This window comes from Gopherus flavomarginatus, chromosome 15, assembly GCF_025201925.1.
Source record: "Gopherus flavomarginatus isolate rGopFla2 chromosome 15, rGopFla2.mat.asm, whole genome shotgun sequence".
Lineage (NCBI taxonomy): Eukaryota > Metazoa > Chordata > Testudines > Testudinidae > Gopherus > Gopherus flavomarginatus.
In genome coordinates, this window is record NC_066631.1 from 1,117,271 (window position 1) to 1,133,377 (window position 16,107).

A 16,107-nucleotide genomic window follows, 5' to 3' on the forward strand; every position below is an offset into this window, starting at 1 on the left:
GGGTGGGACAGAGATGGTGTCTTTTTGTTCTGTGTCCATATTGCACCTAGCGCAATGAACATAAGAATGGCCATACTGTGTCAGACCAATGGTCCAGCTAGCCCAGTATCCTGTCTTCTGACAGTGGTCAGTGCCAGGTGCTCCAGAGGGAATGAACAGAACAGATACTCAAGCGATCCATCCACTGTCACCCATTCCCAGCTTCTGGCAAACAGAATGTGGTCCTGGTCCATGACTGGGGGACCTAGGTACTACAACCATACAAATAATAGATAAAAATCAAACTGGTGATTAGTCACGCAGGAGAACAGAACTGTCCACTGGTTGTAGGGAATGATGCAAACCCACAGGACAATGCCCAGAACCTGAAGGCAGCTCTGTGCTGAGGGTCTAGGCCTGGCTCAGAGACCCGGGTGCTCTGGGTAATGGCCAAAAAATGAACTAGAAGGTCAGGTTTGCAATCAAAGCTTTAATCATTTCAGATCCAAATGTCAGACTGAGGGAGAGTGGCTGCATGGGGGCACCATCTCCCGTTGGCACAGGGGCCAGGTTCCCACCCACTGCTCTCCAGACAGCAGAGATATCAGCCACATCCTCTCGTCACAGCAGCAGTTCTGTTGCTTCAAAAATTTGGGAGGGAGCAGGGAGGGAATCCCTGGCCTGCGAGCTGTGCAGTGACTGCTATATAGAGGGGTGCAGTCTAGAGAATCCCCAGGAGCCCAGTCACACCAGGGCGCTGGTACAGTGGGCCTCTGGGAAGCAAAGTGTGTCCAGCAGAAGGATGCAGACACATCCTCCTATGTACTCATTGGGTGGCAGTTTAGACAGCCACAGCACAGCAAGGGTTAAAGCTGCATTAGAAAATCAGAATTATGATGCACTGTGTCATCATATTCAAGGTTTTTCATTTACACCAAACCTGCTGCTCCCCACTCTCTGGCATGGTTAGTTTCCATTGAGTGGATGGTTGTGGCTGATCCACAGCAGAACACGTCTCCGGGGCAGGAGGGAATTTGCCCCTTTTGACAGATAGACACACACACATACACACACCCTGACAGGAGGCCAGGGACTTGCATTATGGACTTCAGTTTGTGAGGAGGAAGATGCCACTCTGTGGGCACAGGGCTCGCAGGCTGACAGGCGTATGCTGCTCTTTCTAGCTGAGACCTCCTGCTTCTGGGGTAGAGAGAGAGACACACACAGAGAGTTCACTGTGGATTGAGGTGGGGCAGGGAGCTGGAAGGCAGGCAGCAGGCCTTCTACCATGGGCTAAACTTCAGGATGATGGACTCTCCGTCCTGAGGGTGGTAGTCAGAGATGCCTACAAAACAAGACAGCAGAGCACAAGTCCATGAGTCAGAAGCAGCACCCTGGGCACAGATTAAGGAACTCATGCAGCACGGCTGAATTAGGAGCAAGAGCCACTACCCCACAGTCGGCTTCCTTGGGGTTTGGTACCAATCCTCAGGGAGGAGGCACTGAGAATGATTTCCTGGGTGTTGGCTCATGTGCGTGGAGGATCTGCCTAATGTGCTTATCCATCCCTTCACTGTAGTGTCTGACACCTCACAATATCTAATGTATTTATGCTCCCATCACCCTGCAAGGCAGGGCTGTGCTATTATTCCCATTGTACAGGTGAGGAACTGAGGCACAGAGCAAGTGAGTGACCAGCCCAAGAGAACTGAACTCTGGTCTCCCGAGTCCTAGTTTAGTGCTCTAACCATTGGACCATCCTTCTCGATAAGATGGAGCCCAGAGCAGTAGCTGAGCCCCAAAGGGGCGACATCGTGGAGTCATGATGTTTCACTCCATATGTTATGGAAATATGCTTAAGAGTGTGAATATAATGTAACTGGAATATGCTTTATGCAAAAGGTCTCTTGTAAGGTATTATTACAAAGCTTTTAATCTACTGAGCGTGTTCACCCTATTTGTATGAATGTATCATTCTTGCCTCTGAAGCTAGAAATATAAAGTATTACTCTGAAGTCTTATTGTAATTATGCAAAGTGTGGGCCATTAATGGTGGCTTGGAATCTTGATGGCTTCCATTAAGTAGGACAATTGGTTGTGAATGGCTCTGTTTACTTGTAGCCTTCCTGGGTACATGCAGGCAAGAGCTGGAAGAATGAAGGCTGGGATCTCACAGGACCTATCTTTAATCTGGTGCTTTTCCATGTAGAAGGAGTGGTGGGAACCCAGAGAGAGACAAAGGATTCCCACCTCGTGCCAAAGATATAAAAGGGGGTGGAACAGAACAAAGGCCAGTCATAAGAAAGCCCCTAGTTACCACTTGAGCTGGAACTAACAAGGATTGTACCAGGGGAAAAGGATTGGGCCCAGACTAGGAAGAAGTCTGTGAAAGAAGCTTATAGGAACATCTCTAAGGGCGACATTTACCCGTAACCAGTTTCTTAATGTATTAAACTTAGACTTGTGTGTTTTGTTTTATTTGGCTTGGTAACTTACTTTGTTCTGTCTGTTATTACTTGGAACCACTTAAATCCTTTTTTTTTTATACTTAATAAGATCACTTGTATTTACTGTTAAACCCAGAGTAAGTGATTAACACCTGGGAGAGCAAACAGCTGTGCACCTCTCTCTCAGTGTTATAGAGGGTGGACAATTTATGAATTTACCCTGTATAAGCTTTATACAGAGTAAAACGGATTTATTTGGGATTTGGATCCCATTGGGAACTGGGTGTCTGGGTGCTGGAGATAGGTGACCTGCTAAGCAGTTTTCGGTTAAAGTCTGCAGCTTTGGGGGCATGGACCAGACCTGGGTCTGTGTTGCAGCAGGGCTGCGTGTTCTGGAGTCCCAAGCTGGCAGGGAAAACAGGCTCAGAGGTAAATTCACTGAGAGGGTCTCTGTGACTGAACCTGTCACAAGAGTCACCATGGAAAAGAGGAGTGCCAGCTCTGGGGGCATTGCATCTACTATGGAAAGCGAGAGCTTGACTAGCCAGCAGGGGCAAGATGGAAAGAGACTGCACAGGGGAAACCCAAATAGCTTGGCAGACAGTAGCCCAGGCGTATCAACTGCTGCCAGCCAGGACAGGAAGGATGATTACTGGGCTGTCCAAGGCACACGGGGAGCAGATGCCAGCACAACCTGGAAGACAAGTCTATCCATCTGCTAGGCATGGCTCAGTCTCAGATAAGGACCAGCATGTTAATGAGCTACTGCAGCATTCCCCCTTCTTCAACAGCACTACGGGGGGGCGGGGGGGGGGCTGAGTCATAAGAACAGCCATATGGGGTCAGACCAAAGGTTCATCTAGCCCAGTACCCTGTCTTCCAATAGTGGCCAATGCCAGGTGCCCCACAGGGAATGAACAGAACAGGGAATCATCAAATGATCCATCCCATCGCCCATTCTCAACTTCTGGCAAACAGAGGCTAGGGCCATCATCCCTGCTCCTCCTGGCTAAAAGCCATGGATGGACCTATCCTCCATGAATTTATCTAGTTCTTTCTGAACTCTGTTATAGTCTTGGCCTTCACAACATTATCTGGCAAGGAGTTCCACAGGTTGACTGTGCATTATGTGAAAAAATACTTCCTTTTGTTTGTTTTAAACCTGCCTATTAAATTTCATTTGGTGACCTGTAGTTCTTGTGTTATGAGGAGTAAATAACACTTCCTTATTTACTTTCTTCACAGCAATCATGAATTTATAGACCTCTATCATATCTCCCCTTAGCCATCTCTTTTCCAAGCTGAAAAGTCCCAGTCTTGTTATTCTCTCCTCATACAGAAGCTGTTCTATACCCCCAATCATTTGTGCTGCCCTTTTCTGAACCTTTTCCAATTCCAATATATCTTTTTTGAGATGGGGCAACCACATCTGCAAGCAGTATTCAAGATATGGGCGTACTATGGATTTATACAGAGCCAAGCTATCCCTTTCTTAATGATTCCCAACATTCTGTTCACTTTTTTTTTTTTTTTTGACTGACGCTGCACATTGAGTAGATGTTTTCAGAGAACTATCCACAGTGACTCCAAGATCTCTTTCTTGAGTGGTAACAGCTAATTTAGACTCCATCATTTTATATGCATTATTGGGATTATGTTTTCTCATGTGCATTACTTTGCATTTATCAGCATTGAATTTCATCACCTCTCACATACAGTGATCTTATCCTGCTGTCACTCCTGCTTCTCCCTGGGGTGAGAGGGCACCAGGCCCAGTGTCTTTACTCCTTTTTCCGCACTCTGTTGTTGATCGCATTTAGGTCATGGGTTCAGACATACTAATCAGTCAGTCTTTGGGCTGGTCTTGGCCCCGTTGGCTCCCTGGAAGGGCTGCTATCCATGCCAAAGTGAGAGAAGGGCTCCACAACAAGGATTACAGCCCAGAAACTACAAATAATTGTCTCTGCTAATCAGGAATAGAGAAGCCTGAAACAAGAACAGGCCCCATTCCTCAGGGTCTTTACGGACAATACCACAGGATCAGTCAATGAGCACCTCCCCAATGCAGCGGGGGTCACCATTTTTTGTTTAAAAAAAACAATTTTCAAAAGGAGAAATAGCCTTTTTCTAAAACAAACTTTTTTGTTTGTGTTTTTTGGCAAAAAGCCCATCCTGAAAGCCAGAAACTTGGAGGGTTGCTTTTTTGTTGGAAAAAGTCCATGGGCTGTTTTTGTTTTTTAAATGTTGAAGGCAAATAATTGCTTATATAGACCCATGACCCCACCCTGACTTCTGCAATCAGACACTGCAGGTACCAGCACACGTTTGTTACTGTGTGAAGTTTTGAGTGCTAGTGGCACCAAGGCCACCATACTGTGACTGCAAAACACTCCCAACTCCAGCAGCTGATCATTGCAACCTTCCAGCTAGTCATTACCGGCTGACCTTACCACGGCCGTGTGGGAACCTTAACGGTGTAAAACAGCAGTTCTCAAACTGTGGGTGAGAACCCCAAGGTGGGTTGTGGGGCCCAGGGCCAAAGCTCAAGCCCCACTGCCCAGGACCAAAGGCTAAGCTTGAGGACTTCAGCCCTTGGTGGTGGGGCTCAGGGTTATAGGCCCCCCTGCATGAGGCTGAAGCCCTTGGGCTATGGCGTTTGCCCCCCAGCCAGGGGTGCTGGGGCTTGGGCTTTGACTGTGCCCCTGCAAGGCAGACTCATGGTTCAGTCCCCTCTCCCAGGGGTTATGCAGTAATTTTTGTTGTCAGACAGGGGTCACAATCCAAGGACGTTTGAGAACTGCTAGTGTAAAACATTAAAATATTTTCACCGTATTAATGACAAATATCAAACCAACCAAAGCTGACAGAACCCTACGGGAGGCCAGATCTATTTTCATAGAAAAGCTGTTGTGTGACCTCTTATATAGTGTACAAAATCAGGAAGGGTGATTGAAGCCACACAAAATCTCTGGGCTGTGTTAAGTATCAGAGGTGTAGCCGTGTTAGTCTAGATCTGTAAATGCAGCAAAGAATCCTATGGCACCTTATAGACTAACAGACATATTGGAGCATGAGCTTTTGTGGGTAAATACCCACTTCGTCAGGTTCACGTAATGGAAATTTCCAGAGGCAGGTATACATATACAAGCAAGAATTAGGCTACAGCTAATGAGGTTAGTTCAATCAGGGAGGATGAAGCCCTCTTCCAGCAGTTGAGGTGTGAACACCAAGGGAGGAGAAACGGCTTTTGTAGTTGCTAGCCATTCAGTCTTTGTTTAATCCTGAGCTGATGGTGTCAAAGCTCAGCAGTTTCTCTTTGAAGTCTGGTCCTGAAGTTTTTTTTGCTGCAGGATGGCTACCTTTAAATCTGCTATTGTGTGTGCAGGGAGATTGAAGTGTTCTACAGGTTTCTGTATATTGCCATTCCTAATATCTGATTTGTGTCCATTTATCCTTTTCCATAGGGACTGTCCAGTTTACCCGATGTACACAGCAGAGGGGCATTGCTGGCATATATTACATTGGTGGACATGCAGGTGAATGAACCGGTGATGGTGTGGCTGATCCGGTTAGGTCCTGTGATGATGTTGCTGGTGTAGATATGTGGGCAGAGTTGGCATCGAGGTTTGTTGCATGGATTGGTTCCTGAGCTAGAGTTACTATGGTGCGGTGTGCAGTTACTGGTGAGAATATGCTTCAGGTTGGCAGGTTGTCTGTGGGCGAGGACTGGCCTGCCACACAAGGCCTACGAAAGTGAGGGATCATTGTCCAGGATGGGTTGTAGATCCCTGATGATGTGTTGGAGGGGTTTTAGCTGGGGATTGTATGTGATGGCCAGTGGAGTTCTCTTGGTTTCTTTCTTGGGCTTGTCTTGTAGGTGGAGGTTTCTGGGTATGTCTGGCTCTGTTGATCTGTTTCCTTATTTCCTTGTGCGGGTAGTGTAGTTTTGAGAATGCTTGGTGAAGATTTTGTAGGTGTTGGTCTCTGTCTGAGGGGTTGGAGCAGATGTGGTTGTACCTCAGTGCTCGGCTGTAGACAATGGATCATGTGATGTGTCTGGGATGGAAGCTGGAGGCATGAAGGTAGGCATAGCGGTCGGTGGGTTTTCAGTATAGGGTGGTGTTAACGTGACTATCACTTATTTGCACTGTGGTGTCTAGGAAGTGGACACCCAGTGTAGATTGGTCCAGGCTGACGTTGATGGTGGGGTGGAAGCTGTTGAAATCATGGTGGAATTTTTCCAGAGTCTCCTTCCCATGGGTCCAGATGATGAAGATGTCATCAATGTAGCATAGGTAGAGAAGTGGTGTGAGTGGATGAGCGCTGAGGAAGTGTTGTTCCAGGTCAGCCATAAAAATGTTGGCATATTGTGGGGCCATGTATATACCCATAGCGGTGCCACTGATCTGGAGGTATATATTGTCAAATTTGAAATAGTTGTGTGTGAGGATAAAGGCACAGAGCTCAGCAACCGATTGTGCTGTGGCATCATCAGGGATACTGTTCCTGACAGTTTTATTCCATCTGTGTGTGGGATGTTCGTGTAGAGAGCCTCTACATCCATGGTGGCTAGGATGGAGTTTTCTGGAAGGTCACGAATGCCTTGTAGTTTTCTCAGGAAATCAGTGGTGTCATGGAGATAGCTGGAAGTGCTGGTGGCATAGGGTATGAGTCCACATATCCAGACAGTCCTTCAGTGAGAGAGCCAGTGCCCGAGATGATGGGGCCTCCAGGATTTCCGGGTTTGTGGATCTTGGGTAGTAGATAGAATAACCCTGGTCGGGGCTCTAAGGGTATGTTGATTTGTTCCAGTGTTAGTGTAGGGAGTGTCCTGAGTATATGGTGCAGTTTTAGTGTATTCCTCAGTGGGATCTGAGGGAAGTGTCCTGTAGAATTTGGTATTGGAGAGTTGTCTGGCAGCCTCCTTTTGGTAGTCAGACCTGTTCATGACGACAACAGCACCTCCTTTATCAGCCTCTTTGATTATAATGTCAGGGTGGTTTCTGAGGCTGTGGATGGCATTGCGTTCTGCACGACTTAGTTATGAGGCAAGCGATGTTGTTTTTCCACAATTTCTGCCTGTGCACGTCGGCGGAAGCATTCTATGTATAGGTCCAAACTGTCATTGCAACCCTCAGGAGGAGTCCATGTGGAGTTCTTCTTCTTGTGCTGTTGGTGGGAGGGTATCAATATGCTGTTCAGTGTTCTCTTGAAAGTATTCTTTGAGTCGGAGACGCAGAAGCAGGCTTCCAGATTGCCGCAGAACTGTGTCATGTTTGTGGGGGTGGCAGGGCAGGAAGACTCCCTGAGATAGGACAGACTGCTGCTGGGCTGAGCGTGTGACACAACCTGAGCAACACACTTCTGTTGTTCCCAACGCGCCAGGCCCCTGGCTCTGTGTATTTGGAAGGGTGTGACCATGCTTAGCCTTACACTTCACACATTCCCATTCCCTGTACAGTACCCTCCAGCCTGCTTGTATTGCCCCTACCCAGTTCTATTGCCCTTGCAATCTCAACCTGCCCACCTGCTACGGATGTGCTGAGCGGGGTGGGGTGGGGGGGAGGGGTGTCCTGGTTAAATTCATTCTGCTTGTTTCCAAACAGGAAATGTGGATACTGGATGTTTCCCTTGGCATTTCCACAAAGGACCCAGCCCCTGGGCTTAGCTGAATGGATGGCACTACTGCTCCAGCAAAGACATTTTCCATTAGGGAAGGCCTCTCTCCTTGGACTGAGGTCTCAGGCAGCAGGCAGGCTTCTCTGCAGCACTGGGCTTCTTTTGGGCAGGAGGCAGTGAGTTAGTGCTGAGCCCACAGCCAGGCTGAAGCTACAGGTTAGCCAGTCTCAGCATGAGATTAGCTGATGTCTAGGATTGGTGAGTGGGTCCCATGTCAATTAGGACCTTAGTCCCCCCTAGTTACAGGGACTGGGGACAGCAGCTGCCTCCCTCTGTTCACTAGAGGGCAGAGGCCTTATATGATGCTTGCCGGGTGAGAGACTCTGTGGGGCTAGACCCCAGGTCTGCAGGAAGGCCGATATCTCCATGCCACTACTCAGTAGCTATGCTAGAGCCCTCACAGCAGGCCAGACTGACAGCTTCTCTTGTGGCCTTTGATTGATCCGGGCCCCCTAGATAAGCCCAGGCAGAGTTCCAGGAAGTGTCTATACAAAGGGGGCTTCCCTGCCAGCCATAGTGACAGACCTGCCACTTGGCTCACTCTCGGACTCCTGCTCTGGTTTCTGAGCCCAGCTCTGACCTTTGGTGCTGTTCCTGGATGCTGACCACCCTGCTCCAACCACTAGGCTGGACTTCCCTAGCCCCAGTTGTGACACCGGGGCCCTCACCAAGGGCACCCATGTGCTCCTTTATCTTCTCCCAGGCCCCTTCTGTGCCATCGGCCTACAGCGAGTCTGGTCCACCTTGCTGAGATAATTTGTTAGTCTCTAAGGTGCTACATGGACTCTTTGTTGTTTTTGCTGATACAGACTAACACAGCTGCCACTCTGAATCCTATCAGCCTATTTAGGTTCCCCGAAGAGGTATTATTGCATCTCAAGCCACCTGTGTAGCTACCTGTTCCTATACGCCCAGTCTGCTTCACATCTGCCCCAGGATACAAGCCACTGGTGATGGCAGGCACTATATATGGGATGGGTGGGCTTAAGGAGCCCCCTGAAACAAGCCACTGTCCTCAGTGGGGCAGCCCAGGGGTCTCTGAGGGTGGGATTTGTTGATGATGTGTGAGCCAGAATGGAATCCACTTCCCTCCCCAGTGCCAGCTGTGCTGCAATGCTAGCAGCAACCACACATCTCTAAAGTGGGCTAATCTGTCTGGGACACAGGGCAGGTCTACCTTGCAATCAAACGGTGTGACTGCAGCTCAGGCAGACCTATTCTTGCTAGCTTTACCTGCACTAGCATTGCTACAAACAGTGCAGGGTAGTGTCTGTGGCATGAGCTTCAGCACAGGCTCACCAAGCCAGCCTGGATCCCTGGTTCCCTATTCACATTGCTGCCGCCCACGGCACCGCATCTACACTGCTCTGTGTAGCAATGCTGCCATGGGTACATCTACCTGAGCTTCAGACAGCACTGACCTACCCACACACGTAGCCTGGCACCTCACGTAGCCCCCCCAAGCACACACTGCCCACGCAAGGTGCCAGGCTGCACTGTTTCCCACACGCTGCTTCCCTCACCTTTCTGAAGACTGGTGTCTGGGGCCTGGAGGAGTTGCCAGTATCTCCGCTCTCCATTGCTGGCTTTCACCCCCATCACTGCAGTTAAAAATGGACCATGCAAGGTGGTCTGGGTTTCAAACCTAGAGTTGAAGGGGAAGAAGAGGAGATGTGATCTCCAGGCAGAGCAGAGAGCAGGTTGTTTCTACTTTGGTTCCACTCAGGCAGCAGCAGCAGGTCCCCACACCAGGGCCCTTTCACAGGGACTGATGGGCTAGGAGCACAGTCCTGACCACACATTGCTGCACCTGGGGCCAAACCTCCTCGTCACAGGGAAGTGCTGGGTGTAGCCCCCACCTATGAATAACTAGCTGCCTTCCCGCAGGTGAGATAAAAGGCCAACAAGCAGCACTGCAGAGAGGCTCCTGCAGGAGACCCTAGGCCAGAGAACAGATCTGGAAGGGAATTGGCCACACCAGCCAGGGGAGAGACCTGGCTGGGGATCCCGGGGGTGCTGGCAGCAGCAAAACCCCCCCCAAGGCAGAAGCCTTAGGAGGCATCAGATGGCAGGGCCTGGTTCACCTATCTGGACTGATGTTGCACTGAGTTTGTGTGAACAATAAATCCCTGCCTTGGAGAAGGGAATGAAATGCTGATACTGCAGATAGCTTCCTCAATGTGCTGGCTGTTGAGTTAGTCTGCCAGCTAGCACAAGAGTGGGGAAACTGAGGCAGATGCCAGGTTTGGGGAGACCCTGTTACTCTCCCTTCAGGATCATCCCACTTGTACAGACCTTCCCCACATACTCAGTAGATCCCTACAGAAACTACGACCTATTCAAGCACAGAGGGATTGTTTCATAGTGATGGATGTCCCAGAACTGTTGTAAGAATCTGACACCTGGTAACTGTCTGGAATCCCTGAGGGGGTCTGGAAAACCCAGACCAGGCCCAGGAGGAGTATGGGACACTGTTGTTACTGAACTAACAGCTCATTGCACCGAAGGGTCTCAAATCACTTCACAGCAGGTTGGTGGGTGTGATCATCCCCATATTACAGGAGCAGGGCAGGGGGAACTGAGGCACAGAGAGGGAAAGCAACTTATCCAAGGACACACAGTGAATGAGTGTCAGAGCCAGGAACGGAATCAAGGAGCTGTGCCTTACAGGCCTGGGCCCTGGGCTACTCTTCCTAGTGTTAGTCCTGGGGGTGTGCAAGCAGATTCCCTGCTAGCATTGTGGGTGGGCATGCCCTGGACTGTCTGCCTCCCCCAGCCCCTTTAGAAGGCGGCGTGCTCCTCTTCCCAGGCCTCCCCATCAGTTTGTTCCCAGCACAAGCAGGAGGCTCTCACGTGAAATGCCCAGGGCTCTGCTCTGCAGCGGTTCTCAGCACGTCCTGGAGGGAGGACCCAGAGGGCACCTGGATGGAGTGGTTGTACAGTGTCTCAGGGTTCGGAGGGTGCTCCACAGCCAGCTGAACAGTGATCATCTTGGTCCCCAGAATTACTGTCCTGGAACCTGGGCACTTGGTGTCTAGCTCCAAAGTGTCTGAGAAAGAGGGAAGAGGCTGTCCAAAGCACCAAGTGTCACGCAGACCCACTGGCACCAGATTTTGTTGGTGCCGGTGGGCGCTCGCGCCCCCACACCCAGCCCCAGCCCTGCCTCTGCCCCCTCCCTGCCCCATTGGATCCCTCTCCAAATCCCTGCCTTGGCCCCGCCTCAAACCCAAGCACGCTGCCTTACTCCTCCTCCACCCTCCCTCCCAGACTTGCTGCACAAACAGCTGTTTTGTGGCACATGTGCTGGGAGGGAGGGGGGAGAAACGATGCAGAGGTGAACTGGGGCAGGGGGGGCGGGTCGAGGAGCTGCCAGTGGGTGCTCTGCACCCGTCAATTTTTCTCTGTGAGTGCTCCAGCCCCGGAGCACCCACAGAGTCAGCGCCTATGTCCAGACCCCTGTGGGGAGCCCTAGCATGACAACCTGCTGTCCTAGTCCTCCTTCTCTGGGCATGTTTGCTGGGCTCCTGGGATTTCTCCACCCTAGCTCCTTTCCTCAAAGGCCCCTGTTGCAGTGACTGTAACTCCAGCCTCACCCCTTCCCTTCCTCTTGGTGGGATCTGCAACTAGGCGTGGGATCCAGGGCCCCCAAACCCTGCCCCTCACTCTAGCATCCCTGTCCTTCCTGTTACCTTGCTCTGCCTGGCACTCCATGGTGGCAATATCCAGGTAGCTCTTGCCATCCAGTACGGGCAGCAGCTGGGACATGATCATGGGGTTCTGGAAGTGACCCTGTTCCAGGCTCCCCAACAGGGCATCCATGCCTTTGGGACACACTGGCTTCTTGCTCATCCTGGTGGCGATCAAGAGCTAACAGGAAGGGTTCAGAGGAAGTGAGAGAAGCCACATTTCAAACAGCTGACCCCCCGCGTCAAAGCCAACTACAAGGGAAAGTGAAGCATCTGGCGGGCAACACCCCCTGCAAGGCAGCTACTTCCCTTCACATGAGTTGCGTGGGCCGACACCTGCTCTGTTTGCTCCCACCCAGGGCAGGATGTGGGGCCAGGATAAAATTGAGCATGTCACTGTAAGAGGAAGGGCAGGATAGTAACATCTGCATGGGGTGAAGCGTCAGCCTGACACACTTTAACATGTGGGGGAAGAGAGCCGGGGGGTCTGAGGTGGTATTATCCCTCGGGTGAGTGACTGTCCCACATGTGCCAAACACGCTTACAGCTAATAGCTCAGGTGGTCCCTGGGGCCAGCTGCTGGGGCTGTTCCAGCTGGCTGCTGGGCTGCTCGCCTGCCACTGCTGCGGGCCACCAAGCTGCACCCCTGGGACTGCTGTTCAATTGGTCCCCGGGGCCAGCTGCTTGGGCAGCCCTGGGTTCAGCCACACTGGCCACTGCAGAAGTCACAGAAAATCATGAAATCCATGACTTCCACAACCTCTGTGAAAGAGGCAGAGTCCTACTCATCATCATTAGGAGTACTTTCATTAAAGGAGCATTGCCAAGTAATGTTGGCCTGGCACTCAGAAAAGATTCAAATAAAACTAGGTTTTCAATTTCACTGCTGCTCGCCCTACATTAGAAACTCAGAGAGGCTGGCCGGCCATGCGCTAGTGCAGGAGAACCAGGAAGCACAATCCACCAACTAGTTTTTCTATCTGAGCTGAGCTAAGTGCAAAAAGCAAACAAACTGATGAGACATCAAACCAAAGCCCTTTCTGCTTGTGACCCTCACACATTGACTGACACTTTCTCAGAGTGAAATCTGTTAACTCCAGGGTCTCCCAATTCCAACATGGGATCATTCTTCCCACTTCAGGATCAATTGAAATAGTTCTTAATTTCCTGTCTTAAGTGACTGTGCAGTGATGATGGAGATTGCTAAAGAGCAGCTGCCTTCCACCCCAGAGGCGGCTGCCTTCCAGCAAGGAGTGAGGCTAAGAGATCCCAGAAACCTAGCTAGCCTGGTGATAAAGACTGGATTTGATTTGCTGACCTCTGTACTAAATCAGACAAGGACATTGGGAAAAAACCTACATCAGCCAGATGCTGGTGTAGATCAGGAGTAACTCCACTGAAGCAGAACATCAGTGTGAGACCTGACCCAGGTCCTATGTTTTTAAAGGGACAATGTCCCTTTAAACCAGTTTGTACTCTGTATGGTAAGAAGATGGGGCAGGACAGAGGTCATGGTGATGGACAAGCAGGTGACTCGGGGTATGTCTACACTGCACACAGAGCCTGGGCTCTGACTCAGATTTGAGCCCAAGCGCCCCTTCATCCACCCACAAATCAGTCTGACTTTGGTCAGCAAGTGCCCAGGGCCCAGGTCCTAGGACCCTGCTGGGGGGTGGGTCAGCACCCAAGTCCTGCTGCAGCTCAGGTCCAAACCCTGTCACTTTGCAGTGTGGAGGGAGCTCAAGCCATAGACACCAGTCAGAAGCTCTGCGTAGTGCAGCATGGTTGCAGTAGCATGGCTGAGATATGAGTCCAGAAGCAGTAAGCCCAGCTTCACAGTGCTGTGTGGACATTCAAGCATGGACTTGGAAACACCAAAGGTACAGCTACACAGCCTGCCTCAGAGCCTGGGTCAGTTGACTTGGGCTCGCAGGATATGCGCTACCGGCCTGACAACAGCTGTGTAGACGTGCAGCTCAGGCTGTCAGACTCACCCCCTTGCCAGGTTTCAGAGCTCAGGTTCCAGCACAGGATGAGCCAAGTCAGCTGACCCAGGCTCTGAGACTTGGGTCCTTCTTTGCAGTGTGGGTGTCCCATGGGTTGTGTGTGCAGTGCAGACGTAGCCTCAGAGGGCTTCTCCAGAACAAAGGGCTACTCTACAGGAAGCTGGCAATGCTGGGATCCTGCAAGCCACGCAGGAGGAGGACGTTCTCCAGAAACCCGCTCTCCCCACCTGCATGGCCAGTGGGCTACTGAAGATGTTGCCGAAGGTGCCCCTGGTGGTCTGAGCCTGGAGAATCCTGTTCGTCACTCTCTGGACAGCCAGGCTGATTGCTGCCACTAGCTTGGGTTCATAGAGGTTGGCCTGCTTCAGGCAGGCAAAGGCCAAGCCTGCCATGGCCGTGGTGTCTGTGTGAGGAAGAGCAGGAGAAGGGATTACAAGGAGAACCACCCCTGCCCAAGTGACTTCAGTGGAGCTATGGCCTTGTGTGGCTGGAGCACGGAGCTGAGAATGGGAGAAACCAAACCCCTCTCGGAGGGAGCTGACTTGCATGTACCTCCCAAGGGAAATGCAAAGGCTATGCTGTCTCCAGCCATGGCAGGAAGGCCGGCTAGCCTGAGGAGCCGGCACAGAGGACCATGCCGACAAGCACGTACCCACAGAGAGCTTTCTGCCATGCGTGAACTTGTTGTGCTGCTCAGCATTCAGGAGCTTCTGGATCACATGGGAGTCGATCTTCTTGCCATGGACACACAGGGCCAAGACCCCCAGGCTGTACTGGTAGTAACTGGTGATGGGGCGGCCATTCCTTTTGAAAGCTGTAAGCAGGAGAAAGGAATCAGGACGAAACAAGCAGCATGTGTTCCCCTCCCCTCAGCACAAGTCATCCCTCCCCCCTCCATATCCTGGGATTCTGCACTGGGGGCTTCTCTCATTGCACCCCATTGGATGGATTACAAGCTTGCTGTATCAGTTCCAAGCCACTGCCCACACTTCTGATCCTCACCCTGGTGCATACTGAGTTGGGGGTGGAGGTGGACAGATGCTTCCTGGTGTTCCAAGCGTGGCTCTTTGTTATGAATGGCCCAGGAGGGATATTGCCACTGGATATTGCCAGCTGTGAGCAGAGAACTAGTGTTCCACTGACTCCTGTTCTCCGGCAAAGACACTGAGCTGGGAAGCATTCCAGAGATGCTGCATACCACCCCAGGCAGCTTCCTGCCACTCTCTGCAGTTGCCATTGGTGCCAGCCTCGAGCAGCACCCTCTTACCTATCTGCTCCTTCTCCTTGTGCAGATGGTGCTTCAACCGGGTCACCAGCCGCCTCTCCAGGAGCGTCTCCATGTCCTGGCAGGCAGCCCGCAGTGCTAGGAGGTACAGAGCCAGGCGGCCTGTGTTGGGCTGCTTCTGTTTGCCACCTGCTATGGAGCTGAGGTGATAACAAGCCAAATACTCACCACATGGCTTCTCCTTCCCACACATGCCCCAAGCCCCGCCAGGCTAAGGGAAGCTGTGTCCCTAGGGCAGCAAACACCAGCTCTGGGACAGTGGCGTCTCTCAAGATCCCTAGCAGAGTTTGGGGCCTGAGTGACCATAGCCCTGTGCTTTTGTGTACCTGACAGGAGCCCGTAAATGCATCCAGCCCCATGCCAATAGTAAACCAGCAGAGAGCCATGCCCACCCTCACACTGTCTGGGCACCTCCCCTGGTGCAACTGGGGCACAGGATCCTGGGGCAAACATGGGAGGTCACCACTCACAAGTGAGCGGAAAGCCAGCCCCTTTGAGAGGAGCCCATGACAGGAAGAAAGGCAGGGAGGAGAGCGTGTTCATCTAGAATGCAAGTGGCAAGATATAGAGAGGCCCTGCTCCTTGTTCCACTCTTGATGGTGGGATTTGGGCTCCATTGGCCATACCTGCTGGCACTGGGCTGGAAGACATTCTTCAGTCTCTGGAGGTACTGGGCCTCTTTCTCCAGACTGTGGTCAGCAGAAAGACGAAGGGCCATATACACACTGGGGTTCAGCTCCTCCGACAGATCCTGGCTGAGTCTCAAGAGCTCCATGTTCAGGCATTTGATCAGAGCAGAATTTCCCCTGGGAATTTCTGGGATAAAAACAAAGGAAGGAAGAATGGAAGCCATGGAACAGAGTAGATGGTAGGCAGCTGTGTGAGAAAAACAGCAAGTCCGTAACATTCAGAGAGTATCATCTCTAAAACTCAAATTGCTTCACAAAGTGAAGTCTCCTTTTAGGAAACTGAGGCACAGAGAAGGGGAAATGGCTTGTCTGAAGTTCCACAACAAATCATGCAGA

The 16,107-nt window shown here is 51.2% G+C and overlaps 1 protein-coding gene across 3 annotated transcripts in view; it reads right to left on the reverse strand.

The window, feature by feature from the left end:
* Positions 1-449: 449 nt before the first annotated feature.
* TCN2 (transcobalamin 2) overlaps positions 450-16,107 on the reverse strand; it is a 30,167-nt gene continuing 14,509 nt past the window's right edge. For all 3 annotated transcript variants that reach the window (XM_050923836.1, XM_050923835.1, XM_050923834.1), the window contains 8 exons: positions 15,709-15,898; positions 15,065-15,222; positions 14,450-14,611; positions 14,025-14,200; positions 11,795-11,972; positions 10,959-11,154; positions 9,629-9,750; positions 450-1,324 (listed from right to left, as the gene is read on the reverse strand). In XM_050923836.1, the coding sequence (XP_050779793.1) occupies positions 1,263-1,324; positions 9,629-9,750; positions 10,959-11,154; positions 11,795-11,972; positions 14,025-14,200; positions 14,450-14,611; positions 15,065-15,222; positions 15,709-15,898 (1,244 nt within the window). In that variant the 3' untranslated portion in view covers positions 450-1,262. The remainder of the gene's footprint in view (positions 1,325-9,628; positions 9,751-10,958; positions 11,155-11,794; positions 11,973-14,024; positions 14,201-14,449; positions 14,612-15,064; positions 15,223-15,708; positions 15,899-16,107) is intronic.